Consider the following 17,582-nt stretch of genomic DNA (forward strand, 5'->3'; position numbering starts at 1 on the left):
AATAGTAAGAGAAATATGGGGTATTTATTCTTCTGGAATATAAGATTTTTCTTTTCCTTTATTTCATCTAGTAATATATGCGCTCTGGTCATGAGTAATCATCTCTTTCCTTTGTTAACTATATGATGTTTGAAAGAATTTTATGCAACCATTTCAGCTGCATACTCATTATTACATTTACTAAGGCCAATGAATTGGCTTGGGCAAGAGATTACCCCAGAATTGTTTTTGAAAAATGGCTGATGTTTTCTAACTGGAAGTACCTTTGAGGTAGTGAGCCTACACCTGAACTGAAAAGTATGCCACTGGACAATAGAAGTATGTGACTCCTGAGAAGGATCAGCTGTTAACAAGAGAGATTCTCTTAGAGAATCCAGCAAGTGTGCTCCCTTCTGCCAGAGGAAGTGTGGAGTGTTCTATGGAAGATTTGAGGTCCAAAATATTTCTTTCCATAGGACAAGGTTTTTTTTAATACAAGGTTTTATTTCACACTGGACAAGGTTTTATTTATTCAATGTATTTTTGTTCTGTGGAAGGAACTAACCCTTAGTGACATGGCAATCGCAGCAAACATAGCAAATAGGCTCTAACCTCTAAGTTTTAAGCTTAAGAGTTACTTGAACGTAAGGACACTACAGTCAAACTCATCTTTGCCATAAAATTTTATGCATGTAGGAGACACCTTATAGATATTTGTGAAAATGAACTAAAGTTTACACTACCTTTATTGAACATTATTATAAAAAATTGAAAATCTGTTGAAAATGTTGATCATAAAAACTAAAAGCTGGATGACTTCAGTGCCCAGTGTTCTAATGGAAGAATACCATCAATTCGACACAGTGTGTTCCTCTACCTTTTGGAGTCTTCATATAAAAAGCACTAAAATATTTTTGGATAGAAAGTTAATATGAGTCTTTGATACTTAATGGAATTTGAACTTGGAAAAGTTAAGTTGATGACACTGAAAGAAGTGATTACATTTTCTTCTAATCTCTTTGTTATATAAAGACATGTAATGACAACTGTGAGTTGATAACAGTTTTTGATTCATAAAATATTAATCTCTTTAAAATTAATAACACATTTCCCTAGCTAAAGCAGTAGGAAAGGATCATCTTCATCCATTTTGAAATTACTTTCCAAAGCACTTAATTTCCAGTTAATGAAAAGCCAGAATTTATACCCTCTGTATGTGTAAATGCTCCCATTAATGTGGTAGGACCCCAAATACCTAGTATTGGTGAACATTTTGAGATAAAAGATTTAACTGACTGCTTTACAGAGTAGAAATTTGGTAGGGAAAGACATAAAAATGGCTTTTTAAGAAAATTGTGGTGGGGAGATAGGTAATGTAATTCATTCTTCACAATGTCTTCAGAAGACCTCCTGTAAAGACTGCTTTTCAAGGATTTAATTTGGATTTGTTTTCCATTCATGGGCTGAGTTGGGCCTTAAAGCTGTGGCTGGAAAATTTTTTTTTCAGGTATTTAGTTGGATAGATTTTAAAGAGTAATACAGAGTGAAATAAGGTAAATCTTTCTTGATTATGGCATGCATAACTTACTTACCAAGTTATAAATCAGGCAAAAGTGCTGTAATTCTTGATTCTTGTTAAGCCAAGAGCTTTGCAACTTCTGATAACTATTTTAGTGTAATGATTTACATATCTAATCTCTCTTCTTGATTGTACATTGTTTTTACATTTTTTCCCAGTTATATCTTATATATACTATGAGATAATGAGTTGACTATAGACTGGAAACTGACCACATAGAAAATTTTAAAAAATGGTTCCTTCAGCTGCCTGATTTTCAAAATCTAAAAAGCCTCTCATTAGTATAGACTAGGAAATTTAAAATAAAGCAGGTACATGACTATATATGCATATTTTAGTTACTAAAGATTATTTTTGGAGGCTTGTGATTTATGGAAGTTACTCATTTTCTTTCTATCATTACGTTCTATGTTATGAATATTAAACAGCTTTAATTACTGAATATATGCACTAGTAAATCTCAAACTATTTCATGTAAAATTTTCAAATCTGTGATTGGTAGGCAGTAAAGAAATAGATATACTTATTTTTTAATGTTTCTGTTTAATCTTGCATACCTTGCTCTGACCATGATGAGGTTCAAATTTACACTAAAGATTATCATGCTTACAGTTGCAAAAAATATAAATGTATTATAAATGTAAATTTTAAAGAGGATTGGGGGTAAGAGACAAACTGAAAAGGCATTTTTATAATACTACAGAAAGATGTTTGGGAAGGAAAAAAAAGTATGAATTAACCAGATATAGAATAGGATCATTGGATTTTTGAAGAAAAAAATTCTTAACAGAGAATTTAAATCTTGCAAGCACTGAATGCCCATCCCATAGAAGTTTAAATACTTTATAGAATTTATTTCATGAAAGTATACAGATGTTGCTGACAGAGTCCTATGGAAGACCATAATTATTCTATTCCTTATTTTCTAAATATGTTTTTTATTGTATTATAAAAATAAATATATATGATTAATAAATTTAATCTGCTTTACATCTGTTCTTATTTAATATATATTTGAAGATAGGTAAATATGGAAATTTTATATTTCCTCTAAATGTATCCAGATTTGTGTAAATGTATCAAGCAAACTGCAGACAGTCTATGAGAGATGCATGACCATGCAGGTGATGGCTGGAAAATGTTGCTAGCTATTTCTGACACACTTACTTAAAAAGTGATGGATTTCCCACTTTTTTCTTTTTTATTGTACTTTAAGGAATACTTTAAAGACTCTTCCTTCTAGCTCTCTCTGTTTTTTTTTTTTTTTTGAAATGAGAAAATTTTAGCTGTGGTAGGCAAAAATCAGAAGATAAATCAACAAAAGAAAATATGTGGAAGGGTCTAGTCTAATGGGACAATCAACAAATCTTAAAATAGGAAAAAAGAAAAATTGAGACTCCTTTTATAGCAAGAAAACTACTATCACCAAAAAATGTAATTTAGGTAGGAATTTGAGGATGTGGGTAGGGCACCTTTATCTGAGAGATCAAATAAAACTTAATTTTTATATTAAATCAGCATCTTCAGACAACCTGCTCTTTTTTTTCTCTTAAGACATTCTCACTACTCTTCCACCTAGCACAGCAGTCATTTTTTTAGTTTCATAGGGAACAGCTGATTTTATAATTGAATTTGTTCATACGACATTACTGTTTTGATAAGCTGACTCAGCTTAATTCAATGAAAAGTATATTTGCCTGCTTTTGCAGCCTCCAGAAGATTATGGCAACAACACACCTTAGCTGTGTTTACATTTTTATGTTACTGTATCAAGGACTTAGGTTACACACAATTCATATATGCTCATGTGCTAGATCCGTTTATACCCTCTTTGGTGTATGCAACAGCATTGTCTCTTGGAAGGTTTAGAAAACAGCTCAGCATGTTCGTGTAACTTATTTTTGCGAACAAAACATAAAAATTCTTAAACTTGCAAAGTGTACCAATATTAGACAGCTCGATGTGTTTATTTTCTTGGGCCACCATGTAACTATCATAAAATTCTGTTTCAATTAAAATCTTCTTATGTTTAATCTAAGGCTATAATCATAGATCTTTTATTCAAAGCAATTCTGCTGAGAATAATTAATTTTCTTAATGCTTTGATAATTACTCTTGCAAACTTATGAAGATGAACCAAGGAAACAGTCATGGATTTATTCCATGCTTCACTCTGTTTATAGCCTTTAGAGCAATGGAATCAGTCTTTCTAGGGGTGATCTTCATAAGGCAGTAGAGAAATATACTATAGTTAGTAAAAAATTAGAGGCGAAAGCCTCTAAACTACCACCTAGTATGAAATATGTAGGACACTATAAAGTTAATTAAAAAAAAAAAGACAAACCAAGACTTAAGAAGTTTTAAAAGCACAGTATGTTTCTCCCTCACCCTCCCTGATAACTTCCTTCTCACCACAGTCACACCTGACAAGAATTCACTACATGCAATCATTGGTCTTTTCTGCAAATAATTCTAACAACATCAGACTTCGTCAGGTAAACTACTGTAGGATAGAGCAACGATATGACCCACAGAGTTGAATATAATTATCTAAAAAATAAATATTCATGTCAGTTTGGAAGCTACTTGATCACAAAACATGAAAGAAAGGTCAACTCTTTCTTTTTAATCTACCATCAAACTCTAAATACATCATTAACCCCAAATTCCTTTGGGTTAAGTCCTTGAACACTTCCGAAATACAATTATACAAAGTTACACATCCATGCTGAGTTATTTACCACTGTGTAATGATAATCTGCAGTGGGCCAGTGTTTTATCTGCAGGTTATTCAGAGAGGAGCTATGATGAGTGATTTTAAAATCCAGGTTGGAAGCATAAACAAAGGGTGTGTGCCCGTAGTCTGACAGGAGACTGCAGTTGGTGAAGTGATGTTTGGAGAATCAGAAGAGAGGGTAGTAGAGAGGATATCTTTCATTTTAGAAATGCTGAGGCACAAAACACAGGTGCTTGTAGTACTTTCATACATGAAATCCCTTCTCCTGTATGTGCATCATGTGTAAACGTAAAGTCTGTATACTGCTGACTATTCGTCTCTGGTGTCCAATGAGTATGACTCCAATTCTTCTAATATCACTGTGAGAGATTGAGAGAGAGAGACAGAGAGACAGACAGAGAGAGAGAGAGAGAGAGAGAGAGAGAGAATATGAACATTTAGATCTGGTAAGTATGACAGAGAGGAAATGAACATTTAGATATGGTAAATGTGCTCCATGTCAGATTTGCCAAAAATTGTATACCTGGTAAAATGAGAGTTTAAGCAGAGATATAAATGAACAACAGGAGTTCGTTACCTTTTTTTTTCCCCTGGTGCCAGAGAATGCGTCAGGTCAACCTCAGATTTAAGGGTACAAAGAATTCAGGTACCGATGTAATGTTCAGATATTTCATAAGCCCAAGGGTTTTATGTAATTGTATAAATTTTCAACAGTATTAGCAAAATAGCATGTAGGATAGAAAGTATAATGTGGACTCCATTTCAATTGTCATGGTCTTTCAATAATCTGAAAAAATGCCATTGTATTATGTTGAACAGTATGAAATTGCCATTACTATTTTACAACAATGGCAATTTCATATGGCCTCACCTACTAGTTTTAGTATCTTTCTTTTAAGCACATGTTGAGCATTTTCACTGTACCCATGAAAGGAGAGCATTTGAGAAAGTGGAAATATGCTGGACCATTATAACATTGAGAAAAAGCTCTGCGATAACATAATATTGTATTATTACAATTATTACATTTGATGAAAGTAATAGGAATTGATTTAGCATACATGAGTCAAAAATAATTTGCTAAGGTAAAACCATGTTGATGTAAAGTCTATGATGTGAACAAGAGTAATATGCATTTTAGAAAGCATTTAAAATTTTAAATAGTTTTTTGAATTAAATATATTCTTTCAAAGGAAAATAGTTAAAAGTGTAACGTCCAACTTTCACTAGAATGATCGACAGAAATGGTGAGGAAAGATGTGGAAACACCATCCTAGTATTAGGGAAGGTAGTTAACCATGGTGTTCTTGATATAGTATTTGAATTTATAATCTCCTGAGTGGAGCATCTAAATATAGTAATAAACATAGCACCACTTACTCAATGCTCATTCTTGAAATGAGGTCAAAAGTTGTAAACCCTGCTGTCATGAAGTTATTCTTATATTGCCCCATCTTTATAGAATCCAGCCAGTCACCGACCGTCACAAACAAAGGATATTCGGGAACTTCACCAGGGGAGTCTGGCATTCTACAAGGAAAAAACAAACAAGCATGGAGACCATTTAAAAGCCAGATAAAGCAAAAAAAACCCACCCCACTTTATTTTTAAACTTTACAGTAGTCTTACATCAAATGCTTTCATCCTCCATAGAAAACTAGAGATTTAAAATTTTTCCATCATATTCAAATCAGCCACTTATACCTGGTCAGTTTCACTTGTCAGTTTCTTTTGTCTTTTCCTGCTTTTTGCCACTACTAGGTCTTATGCTTGATGTATCTTGAGAAAACCCACATTTTGCTAACTACTGTTTACTTTTTTCTCTTGCATGAAATTCTGTTTTCAAATTTGAGGAATACCCCAAAAGAAAGTAACTAGCCATAGGCTATTCACTCGTACGCTTTCTGACCTGCCACTGAATCTATGCCCTTTGGCCTTTCTCACATTTTTTAAAAAAAAATTTTATTTTTGTCTGCGTTGGGTCTTAATTGCTGCGCGCGGGCTTTCTCTAGTTGTGGCGAGCGGGGGCTACTCTTCGTTGCAGTGCGCGGGCTTCTCATTGTGGTGGCTTCTCTTGTTGAGAAGCACGGGCTCTAGGTGGGTGGGCTTCAGTAGTTGCAGCAAGTGAGCTCTAGAGCGCAGGCTCAGTAGTTGTGGCGCACAGGCTTAGTTGCTTTGCGGCACGTGGGATCTTCCCGGACCAGGGATCGAACCTATGTCCCTTGCATTGGCAGGCAGATTCTTAACCACTGTGCCACCAGGGAAGTCCCCTTTTTCGCATTTGCTATGATAGTCCCTTCTTTTTTTTTAATGGTGAATTCATTGATCAAGCCTCCATTTATTTGTCCTCAAACATTCAACAATAATTTATTATTTATTAAAAAGTAATTTCTGCTGTCATAGAGCTCAACTTCATGAATAAGATTTACACACATCCAAGTATAGGGTAATACAGCCCAAAGCACAGATATTAATAAAGCACAAAACTAAAGCAAAATCAACGCAAGCATGGGTTAACAAGAAAAAGGAATCTGTCATTGATGGATCTTAAAGTAAGTGATACAGAAATCTGTATTTCTGTTCCTAAGATCTGATGCAGAAGAGCATTCCAGTTGGGGCTATTTTTGTAGTTTTAATATAAAAATAATATAAAGGTATTATTTTGAAAAGGCTAGTGAATGTGTGAACATATAGACATAGATACATATAGGTATATCACCAGGACTCGGGTCTTCAGGAGCACAAAAGCCAGAGATGTACATAATACATGGGCATACAAGCTGTACACTGTATGACTCCTGAAGACCCTGAAAGACGCCCCTTGGAATTGTTTAGGACAAAGTCCCTACTAAAGACCTAAAATTCATTTCTTTGGTTTTTCTTTGATTCTACATTGACTTCTACTTTTCTAAACTGGATTCTAGTTGAAGGTGGACAGGGGGGTGAAGAAGGATGATAGGGAAATCCAGGGATTATTGCTCTTTCTATATAATTGAAATTTGCATAAACTAAATGCATGTATCTTGTGATTATACTGTAGTCCATATGGAGTCTGGTTACTCTTCACAGTGACTTGTGTCCTTTTTACCACTACTCAATTCTGTTACCGTATTTCCTATTTTGGAGGCTGTAAAGCCACATTTTATTTTCCTGTACTAAAAACTGCAACGCTATTTGATTATGGGCTGTTTCATTCTAATTAAAATCAGAATGATTCATGATTTGACCCTAAACAAAGTTTAGTTATGTTAAATGTTGAAAAGCTATCATGGCATCTACCAATAAACACTTTAACGGTTGCTATATTTCTTAGTTTCCTAGAGGTGTTTGTATTAATAAGAATTATCAAATAAATAAAAGTTCATATATCAATAAAAACAATAAAGTTCTCCATGGCAAACAGAGTTAAACAGGGTTTTTAATTGTGGCATTTTTTAGAGCCTTCACTATCCTAATGTGCAGTATGAATACATAAGAGGATTCAAAATAGCGTCTGCACTATTTTCCTAAATTATCCGACCAGTTTCCTACAGAACATACTTTAGGAAATAGTGCTGTAGTAAGTTCACTGACGAAGTTTAAATACCAAAATGCCCAGGGTATCCTTATTGCTTATTAACATAAATAAAACAATATACGTTAGGAAGCTGAATGTCCTATTTCAAAACACTGTGGCTCTCATGTCTTTTAATTACTTGTCTGAGAAATCTGTTGAAACTGAACCAAACTAAAAGGATGTGTTTGGGTGACTTTCCCTTCATACTCCTATGCCATTCTTGATGCACAGACATAGCCAAATGACTTCCACTTCTCTCTCCTGAGATAATGCTGGAATAACTCTTGAGCTTTCACAATTCATATAATTGGTGAGTGGAAATGTAATTTGCTAATTTTATGTCCTTAGTATAGAAAGGTCATGGAAGGACATTCTGTATACTAAATGACTAAAATGGCCTATTTCTCTGTTGAAAAGCATCCACTACTTGCTCCTAGAATGTTTCAATACCATAATTCCCTTTCTCTCCACACATCTTTAGTAACCTAGTTACACTTTGGCCTTTTTACTACCGCACTGACAGTTGATTTAGGAAGGTCAGTGTTCCTTCATTGTTCACAGCCACTGTGCAATAACTTTTCTTTCACCTTATAACGAAGTTGAAAAATGCTGCTATTTTCTAGCTTTGAGGGTTGGGTGCCATCACCCTCACATGAATTCTCTGGAATATTACCTAAGAAACAATAAACGCCCTTTCTTATCAACCAGGTACAATGATAAATTCAGTCTGCTATTTGCGAGCATGTAGAAATTTCTGCTATTTGGTGATTAGTGGGAGCTTCCCACCTGAGAAATGTCTTTACAGCAAAATCTCACATTAAAAAAGAACATATTGTAGAACAGAAGGTCAAAGGTCTACTACTTTCCTCAGAAAAATGAGGAGGGGGTAGAATTAGGAAATTTTTCCAGGTATAAATTATGGTCAATTTAGATTAGAGAAAGGGCTGCAGTATAGCTAGAATAGGTAATAGTATAGTTTAAGGTGCAATAAACACATGCTCTCAATACATCTAAATATGTGAAAATGAATAGCACTGATAGAGCCAAGAAGTCTTGATTCTAATGAGCCCTTTGAGTTCATAATAGTATTAGTATTTTAATTTAGAAAGTTCTTAGGTTACCAGTAGGTATCAAAACTGCCATTAAAAATCAGGAAGGGGGGCTTCCGTGGTGGCGCAGTGGTTGAGAGTCCGCCTGCTGATGCAGGGGACGCGGGTTCGTGCCCCGGTCCGGGAAGATCCCACATGCCGTGGAGCGGCTGGGCCCGTGAGCCATGGCTGCTGAGCCTGCGCGTCCGGAGCCTGTGCCCCGCAACGGAAGAGGCCACAACAGTGAGAGGCCCGCGTACCGCAAAAAAAACAAAAACAAAACAAAAAAATGTAGGAAGGTTTTTATCCTCAAAAGTTTTCCATATTTTATATTCATCATGTAAATATAAGAGACCTATTAAAAATGATTCAAGAAAAGTTATACTTTGAGAAACACTATTCCAAGGTAGGATCTTGTTTTTCTTTTTTTAAAAATTTTTATTTATTTATTTTTGGATTTTTTTTAACATCTTTATTGGAGTATAATTGCTTTACAATGGTGTGTTAGTTTCTGCTTTATAACAAAGTGAATCAGTTATACATATACATATGTTCCCATATCTCTTCCCTGAGTCTCCCTCCCTCACCCCTCTAGGTGGTCACAAAGAACTGAGCTTATCTCCCTGCGCTATGTGGCTGCTTCCCACTAGCTATCTATTTTACGTTTGGTAGTGTATATACGTCCATGCGACTCTCTCACTTTGTCACAGTTTACCCTTCCCCCTCCCCATATCCTCAAGTCCATTCTCAAAGGAGGCAAGAGTATACAGTGGAGAAAAGACAGCCTCTTCAATAAGTGGTGCTGGAAAAACTGGTCAGGTACATGTAAAAGTATGAAATTAGAACATTCCCTAACACCATACACAAAAATAAACTCAACATGGATTAAAGACCTAAATGTAAGGCCAGACACTAGAAAACTCTTACAGGAAAACATAGGCAGAACATGCTATGACATAAATCACAGCAAGATCCTTTTTGACCCACCTCCTAGAGAAACGGAATTAAAAACAAAAATAAGCAAATGGGACCTAATGAAACTTAAAAGCTTTTGCACAGCAAAGGAAACCATAAACAAGACCAAAAGACAACCCTTAGAATGGGAGAAAATATTTGCAAATGAAGTAACTGACAAAGGATTAATCTCCAAAATTTACAAGCAGCTCATGCAGCTCAGTAACAAAAAAACAAACAACCCAATCCAAAAATGCGCAGATGACCTAAACAGACATTTCTCCAAAGAAGATATACAGATTGCCAACAAACACATGAAAGAATGCTCAACATCATTAATCATTAGAGAAATGCAAATCAAAACTACAATGAGGTATCACCTCACACCAGTCAGAATGGCTATCATCAAAAAATCTAGAAACAATAAATGCTGGAGAGGGTGTGGAGAAAAGGGAACCCTCTTGCACTGTTGGTGGGAATGTAAATTGATACAGCCACTATGGAGAACAGTATGGAGGTTCCTTAAAAAACTACAAATAGAATTACCATATGGATCTTGTTCTAATATGAAACTGTCACATGCTTGAAGGCTTTTCTCCCCTTACCACTCTAACATAACTTCTTCTTAGCTCTTACATTTATACATGGTTAGCAGAACTGTACAGATAGGGTCCATTCTATTCTGTATTGCCTTTATTTCACATACTGATGAATATTTTCTATATGTCAGTGGTCTTCATAACTAATATTCAAGTGAGTGTATAGTATTCTGTAGGTTGATGCTTAATAATTTGTTAATTCCCTGAGTCAGACTCTTGAATTGCTAGCAACCTTATTAAATTTATTATAGATGATTATATAATCATATAACATGTATCTTTATGCTTCAGTTGAATTACTTCCTTGGGAAAAATCCATAAGACAGAAGAATTTTTTTTAAAGAGTAAGTTAAAACTCCCTGATGGCAGGAATCATATCTCATATATCTTTCTATTTTCTGTAGGCCTTAGCACAATGCTGAAAGTATTAAAGGAATTCATTAAATAAGTGATAATTTAGATTTGAATATTCTCTACAGAAAAGTTTGGTCCATGACATAATGGCTGATTCATGGTGAATAATCTACTTTCATTTAACTCATTAAATGGAAGAGTAAGAGCTTACTGTTATAATGGTCATCCAATTAATGAATATGCTGTTTATTTAGTTTATTCCTCACATTGCTTATGTTTGCTTATCTGTCTTGATAGGTTTCAGAGTGGAGGAAGAGGCAGTTACAGGTGAGTGGGGCAGCATAGGGTTAAGGGACCTAGAACCACAACAGCAACATTTATCTTATTCAATATCACTGTTTTTACATGAGTTTCTCATCTCATGACTAAGGGACTACACTTCACACTATTTACTACACAAACTAGCTAGCTAACCTTTGAAAGAAGAATTTATCTAATCAGATTAAAAAATAAAACATTGCCCTTCCTATAATTAGGCCTAATCGTCAACTTGGACACAAGTTAATGAAACAATTTTGATATTGTTTTAAAATTTTAAAGTGAAATTTTGCACAAGATGTTATAAAATTCTAAGGGCATAGAACTATGCCATAAATCTTGTGACTATTTCATGCTTGTGGGCAATATCTCTTTGTTCCAAACAATCTGACTCTCCTCAGTGCTAAATTGGGAGCGTGAGTTATTTTTTGTCAGCCTCTTATTTTCAATACGTCTTCAGTTTTTTTTTATTGACATAATTATTTAATTCTCATAATAAGGCTGATAATTGTTAAAAAGTATGAAGGAGTGAAATTCAAAGCAAATTTAAAAATTATAGATGTGTTTAAACATTAGGAAGGATAGATACAGGGTAGGAATAATACTGTTTAAATATTTCCTACATTCTGAGTAGAGTTCTTAGCACATGGTCACTGTAGTCAGAGTAACAGATCACTGAACCTCAGGAAAGCCTATTTTTTGTAGGTAAATAATACAGGGACAGAAATAGATTTCATATCACATGCCAACTACAATTCATTACCAGTGGTTATCAAAATGTGGTCTTAAAAAGGATACAGAGGCAGCATCTGGGCTCAGTAAGAAGGAGTGCTGTGATGGTTAGTAACGTCGCCCATAACAAGGAAAAGAAGCAAAGCATACATTTGCCGACACTGGAAAAATTCAAACTACAAAAATGCTTGAGGACGTAAATGTGAAACTATGTTGCTTCCATAGTTTCGTCATTTCTTGATTTTGTTGTAGTTACTACTTTCTTTTTTCAAGTAATGTTCTTCCAGTGGCCGAGCATTGTAGGAGAAAATTGGGGGAATATACAGATTACGTGTTTGCTACTTATTCCCATGAATGAGGGCATACTCATTTTCTACATCCTTGTATTTGCTTAGCAGAACACAAAATAACAGGGTGTGCTTTGCTACAAATTCTTTTTGGGATTTTAATATACTCCATTGATGAAGTCTGATAAGTCCAAAGAAAATCTATCTGGAGATGTAAAAACGTATCCTCTTTTCCTATAATCATAAACAGTGTGGTGATTGTATACTGTGTAGTGGAAAGAACAAGGACTTTGCAGTTGGTGGACCTCACTCAAATTCCTGTTCTGGTAATTACTTGCTGTGTACCTCTGGGAAATTTAGCCTCTTTGAGTCTCTGTTTCCTTACATGAGGGATGGAGATAATAACAGTGAGGTTTACATGACATGACAGATAAAAGTGCCTAGTACAATGACTGGCACATAGTAGGCTCTCAACAAATAGCAGTAATAGTTATTGTTGATAATGATTAATAGAACTTGTATCAATATTAGTACTGGTATTAACATTAGTAGTATTATATTGTGGCCACAGTTCATGTGAATTGAATTTAGATTTTCTAATGGGTAGAAGTTTCACACTTCCTGATTAATACTTAATATTCTGTCTTCCTTCCGCAAAGCTTTGCTTATCACTCAATTACAACCCTAGTTTTGGCCAGCCAGTTATTTCTCTGTCAGGAAAAAAAAAAACATTAAAACTGTTAGTTACAAAAATTAAACAGAACAAGTTGTCCATGACTTGGTTTATAGAGATAAACAATTTAGTAAGTGATGATTATGGACAGCCTAGGCAGCACTTAGCAAGATGTTTCAAAATGAATAGAAACATTTCTAACTAACTGTTGAAAGTTATTGCCCTCAGAAGACAGCATTGCAGGTGCTTTATTCATTGGATGGAGGGAGGTAGTACCATTTAGTCTTATAATGTTTACTTGCAGTTCTCTAAAGCAGATGATACTGGTTTGAGCTTTTCCTTACCTTCATGATTCACATATTACCAGAAGCCAAGTGCTTGAAAGTTCAACAGTTAATTTATACGTACTAAGGAAAGTGGTGGTTCCAGTTCCTAAGAGCTAAAATATTATAAGATCCTTAATTATGGCCTAGCAGGTAGTGAGAATATTCCTATGTGCCTTGGCCTGGGTGGAATATGATTTCTGTCATGGACTGGTCCATCTGGTCAATTGTTGACTGTTTCTGAATGCTACCTTTTAGCTGATGTTGTCGAGGAGCCCATAATCTATAAAATTCTTATCAGTGACATGCTGGGGATCTGCAGCAGGATTGGAAGAAAGAGTTATTTTCCTATTACACTGCAGCGTTGTCCAAAAGGCACTGTCCAGCTGACTTCAACCTAGTGCACTCAGTAGGCTATGGTGTATGGAAGAAACAGGGGTGGGCGTTAAGAGGTTGGAGGGTGAATGAATAGGACAATGTAGGTAGGGTGGGGAAGGTAGGGCTGGGTGAAGGGACAGCTATATAGTCATCAATCTACTTTGTGCTATTAAACTACCGGGGCCCAGATGTGACTCTGGCTTCCACGGCAATCTGCTTGCCTCTGGGTTGATCCTGAGGGTCAGGGAAAGGGAGAAGAGGTGTTTCAAAGGGTGTGGCCGGGCACCGCTCCTGATGTCGTTCTCCATGGAGCCTTGGTCTCAAGCTGGGCCCTTTTCCCAGGGGCTGTGGCAGCTATAGATATTTCTTTGAAAGGAGGTTATAGAAGGCATCATTGTACTGTAAATGAAAATGAAGGTAGTTTGAAATTCATGCATGAAAGGATGACTGCCTATATTACTAAGGTACTTTCTCAAATTAGGTTTTACAATCAATCGGATTTAAGGTTGTACTTATATCATTACATTCACTTATATATCCATATGCTTTCTTGAGTAGCAGAGAAAGCAAGAAGGTCGGGGACTTCACAGAGCTCTGAATACTCCCATGGGAGTGTGTCAGGCACAAGAATGTCAGCATTATTTGGAGTGGTTGTTCTAAAGAATAAAAGCCTTCTCTGACCAACAATTTTTTTTTTCTACTGGGTATTCTGTCTTTTGAAAGAAACATTACAGATATAAGGTCTATGAAATTTCCAATATGCTGGTATGAAATGATGAAGCTGTGGGTTTCTCAGCTTTCCTCTCCCCCTTTGTCACCTTAATTTCTTCCCCTCTTACTACTCTGTCAAGAGAATGGATGAAACCTTCTCAGGTGAATTCTTGAGAAAAAAAGCCATCAGAGTTGAATAAAAAACACGGGGACCTAGTGGGTGAGAGAGTTACGTCAGTATAGGAGTGTGAGAGAACCTTGGGAGTTTGGGGATATTAGAGAAAAGGAGCATACAGGCGAGTTTAATAAGAGCTGCTGTGAATTATACTCTTAGACTCCTTTACCTGCTTGAGAGACACATGGGAGGAAAGACTGCAGTTCTATACCTCATCATGTTTCCTTAGTCCGACATCACTCTGGGACAAGTGACTGGGTTTTGGAATTTGGGGGATGGAGTGGCAATGTCACAGTTCTGTAAGCATAAAACAAACCAGGCATTCTGTAGCTAACATTGCCATCCTTCAATCTACCACATCTCTTCTCCCTAAACGGTCTCAGTGCTCTGGGATCAGGGTAGGTGGGTGGTATTGGGGGTGAGGGGGTGGACAAGGGAAAACCCACTCAGGCTGCTTTGAAAACAAGAATACTGATAAAGGTTCAGGAATGATACCCTTAGAACTCTGGTTCTTTTTGTTTCCCAAACAAGAGTATATTAAGGATAGCACATATGTCTTTGTCAGAAACAAGGATAGCAAATTAGTCACAAAAACTTCCATTTGGTTCCTCAGAGATTAGACTTTTTTTTTAAGATTTTTTTTTTTTTTAATGTGGACCATTTTTAAAGTCTTTACTGAATTTGTTACAATATTGCTTCTGTTTTATGTTTTGGGTTTTTGACCACGAGGCATGTGGGATCTTAGCTCCCCAACCAGGGATCAAACCCACACCCCCTGCATTGGAAGGTGAAGTCTAACCACTGGACCGCCAGGGAAGTCCCAGAGATTAGACTTTAGAACTGAATGAAACTGCCAACTTTATATAAAGCCCAACTCCTGGCCCACGTGTGGCAGCGCCATCGTGGAGCCTGCTTTTCTCTGGCCTGTCCTCTGGATTACCTGCCCACCCAGTTAAACCATAACTTCTGGCCCTCAGTCACCAGCCCTCATATTGACTTTACCTCTGGTTCATTTGGACATTTTGATATTTTCTCATCTTAAATTCTTTATCATTATATTCCAAATGTAAGGAAGATTCATTATCTTGAAAGAGCAGGGAAGAAATTGTTTTATCTGCTTTTCTTTAAAAAGAAGGCTCTGGGCTTCCCTGGTGGCGCAGCGGTTGAGAGTACGCCTGCCGATGCAGGGGACGCGGGTTCGTGCCCCGGTCCGGGAAGATCCCACATGCCGCGGAGCAGCTAGGCCCGTGAGCCATGGCCGCTGAGCCTATGCGTTCGGAGCCTGTGCTCCGCAGCGGGAGAGGCCACAACAGTGAGAGGCCCGCGTACCAAAAAAAAAAAAAAAAAAAAAAAAGAAGGCTCTTACCTGCCTGCGTCTACAGCCATAGAACAGTCAGAGAGCTCTGTTGACGGGCACTGGCTGTGGAGTCCGTTGACCCTAAACCACAAGAGGCCCAGATTAAATGATTTCAGACTCACTCCATGATCCCTTTCTAGTAGTTCTTTCCCTTCATTATTAAAGCGTGCTCATCTCTTCAATAAAACATATAAAAACAAAACACAAGAAACATTTTCTCTAACCACTTCTCTTTCTTTTCAGATACAGATTTTTGGAGAAAACAGTACTGGACTTGGTACTTTGTATAGCTCCTCTCTCTGACCTCACATTCAGTCCTCCCCCACTGAGTTTGTCTTACATGATGCTAGTGAAAATGCTCTTGCAAAGGCCGCCCATGAAACCTAAACACATAGTTGCTAAATCCAACGGACACACTTCATTTTTATCTTAAAGGAGCTTCATAAAGCCTTGGACATTAAACTCCTTGGAACTGTCTCCCTTTTTTGGCTTCTAGGATACTGTGCTTCCCCTGTATTCCTGATTACCTGTCTGGCTCTTCTATCTCAGTCTCCTTTGGGTACACTTCTTCAATTCATTTCTTAAATCTTGGTGTTCCAAAGGTTTGCATTCTTTTCCTATTTCTTTTCATTCTTTATATTTTCTCCATGGGTTATCTTAAGTATGCTTAAAGCTTCAGGTACAATCAATATGCTGATGATCTCCAAATCTACATCTTTAGCCCAGATCTTTTTAACTGAGTTCAACCTATATAAATATAAGTGCCTACTGGATATCTTCACTTAGATGCCCCACAGTAATCTTCCACTCAATATGCATGAAATGGTCTCATTTCTATTCCAAAAACTTGTCCTTCTCCCTCTCTCTCTCAGTGGTAATACCATCAACCAACTTGTCTAAGAAAGAAACCTGACAAATATCTTGATTCTTTTCTCCTCCTTCCTTGTTCACTCAATGACCAAGACACATTCGTTTTCCTTATCTAGTAATAAATCCATTTTCTTATCTCCTGACTCCAAACTTATTCTCATTACATAAGTCAGGCCCTGACCTTTCCTAGCTTGGACTGCTGAAAATATATAACTGTCTGTTTCCCATCTTGTTCCTTGTTTTACACTTTTTGTTTAAATCATCCCTAGAGTGATCTTTCAGAAATGCAAATGTGATCATGCCATTCTCTTGCTTAAAATCCTTCAATGGCTGCCCATTGCTTTTAGGATAAAATTCAAAATGGCCCCCACACCCACTCCCACCATTACAGCCTCCTGTGCTGGACTGCTTTAGGGAAGATGGGCTAGAATAATAGTTTAATCTCTAGCTATTTCATGCTTGGCTTCACTTTACTGAGGCTGCCAATTAGTGATTTAGAGGTGAACTCTTCTATGCTCTGCTATGAACTGAGGTCTGTTTCAAGTAGTTCTTGAAGAGCCTTTGGCTTGTCACTAAAACCTGCACTGACTTGAACTTGTGACCTAAAGTTGAATATCTGTATATCCTATTGGCCATCTCCTGAGTCAGGAAAGGAAGCTTTGAAAATGCTTTGATTATTTTCAAGTCCAATTTGGCCTAAAGAAATATATTTTCAACTTAACAATATTTTAAATGTTATATGTTCAGACATAGATGGCAGTGGTTTTTTTTTTTTTTCCTTCTACTCTCCCTCTTATAATTGCTTTTCAGAGAGAAGTGGGTAGATCTCTCAACGCTACTGACTTTTATAAAATGGTGGATGAGTGCTTTCATTTTCTTGTCTTGTCATCTGTCTTTTTCTGGTTTTAGCAA

General features: G+C 36.4%; 1 protein-coding gene across 10 annotated transcripts in view; it reads right to left on the reverse strand.

Annotated features, from left to right (window-relative positions):
• Window positions 1-2,764: 2,764 nt before the first annotated feature.
• Window positions 2,765-17,582, reverse strand: part of EPHA6 (EPH receptor A6) — an 850,011-nt gene continuing 835,193 nt past the window's right edge. For 7 of the 10 annotated variants that reach the window (XM_067034854.1, XM_067034853.1, XM_067034856.1 and 4 more), the window contains 3 exons: window positions 15,810-15,881; window positions 5,676-5,825; window positions 2,765-4,654 (listed from right to left, as the gene is read on the reverse strand). In XM_067034854.1, the coding sequence (XP_066890955.1) occupies window positions 4,540-4,654; window positions 5,676-5,825; window positions 15,810-15,881 (337 nt within the window). In that variant the 3' untranslated portion in view covers window positions 2,765-4,539. The remainder of the gene's footprint in view (window positions 4,655-5,675; window positions 5,826-15,809; window positions 15,882-17,582) is intronic. The other 3 variants (XM_067034860.1, XM_067034855.1, XM_067034859.1) reach the window with 1 other exon arrangement.

This window comes from Kogia breviceps, chromosome 5 (assembly GCF_026419965.1).
Source record: "Kogia breviceps isolate mKogBre1 chromosome 5, mKogBre1 haplotype 1, whole genome shotgun sequence".
Lineage (NCBI taxonomy): Eukaryota > Metazoa > Chordata > Mammalia > Artiodactyla > Physeteridae > Kogia > Kogia breviceps.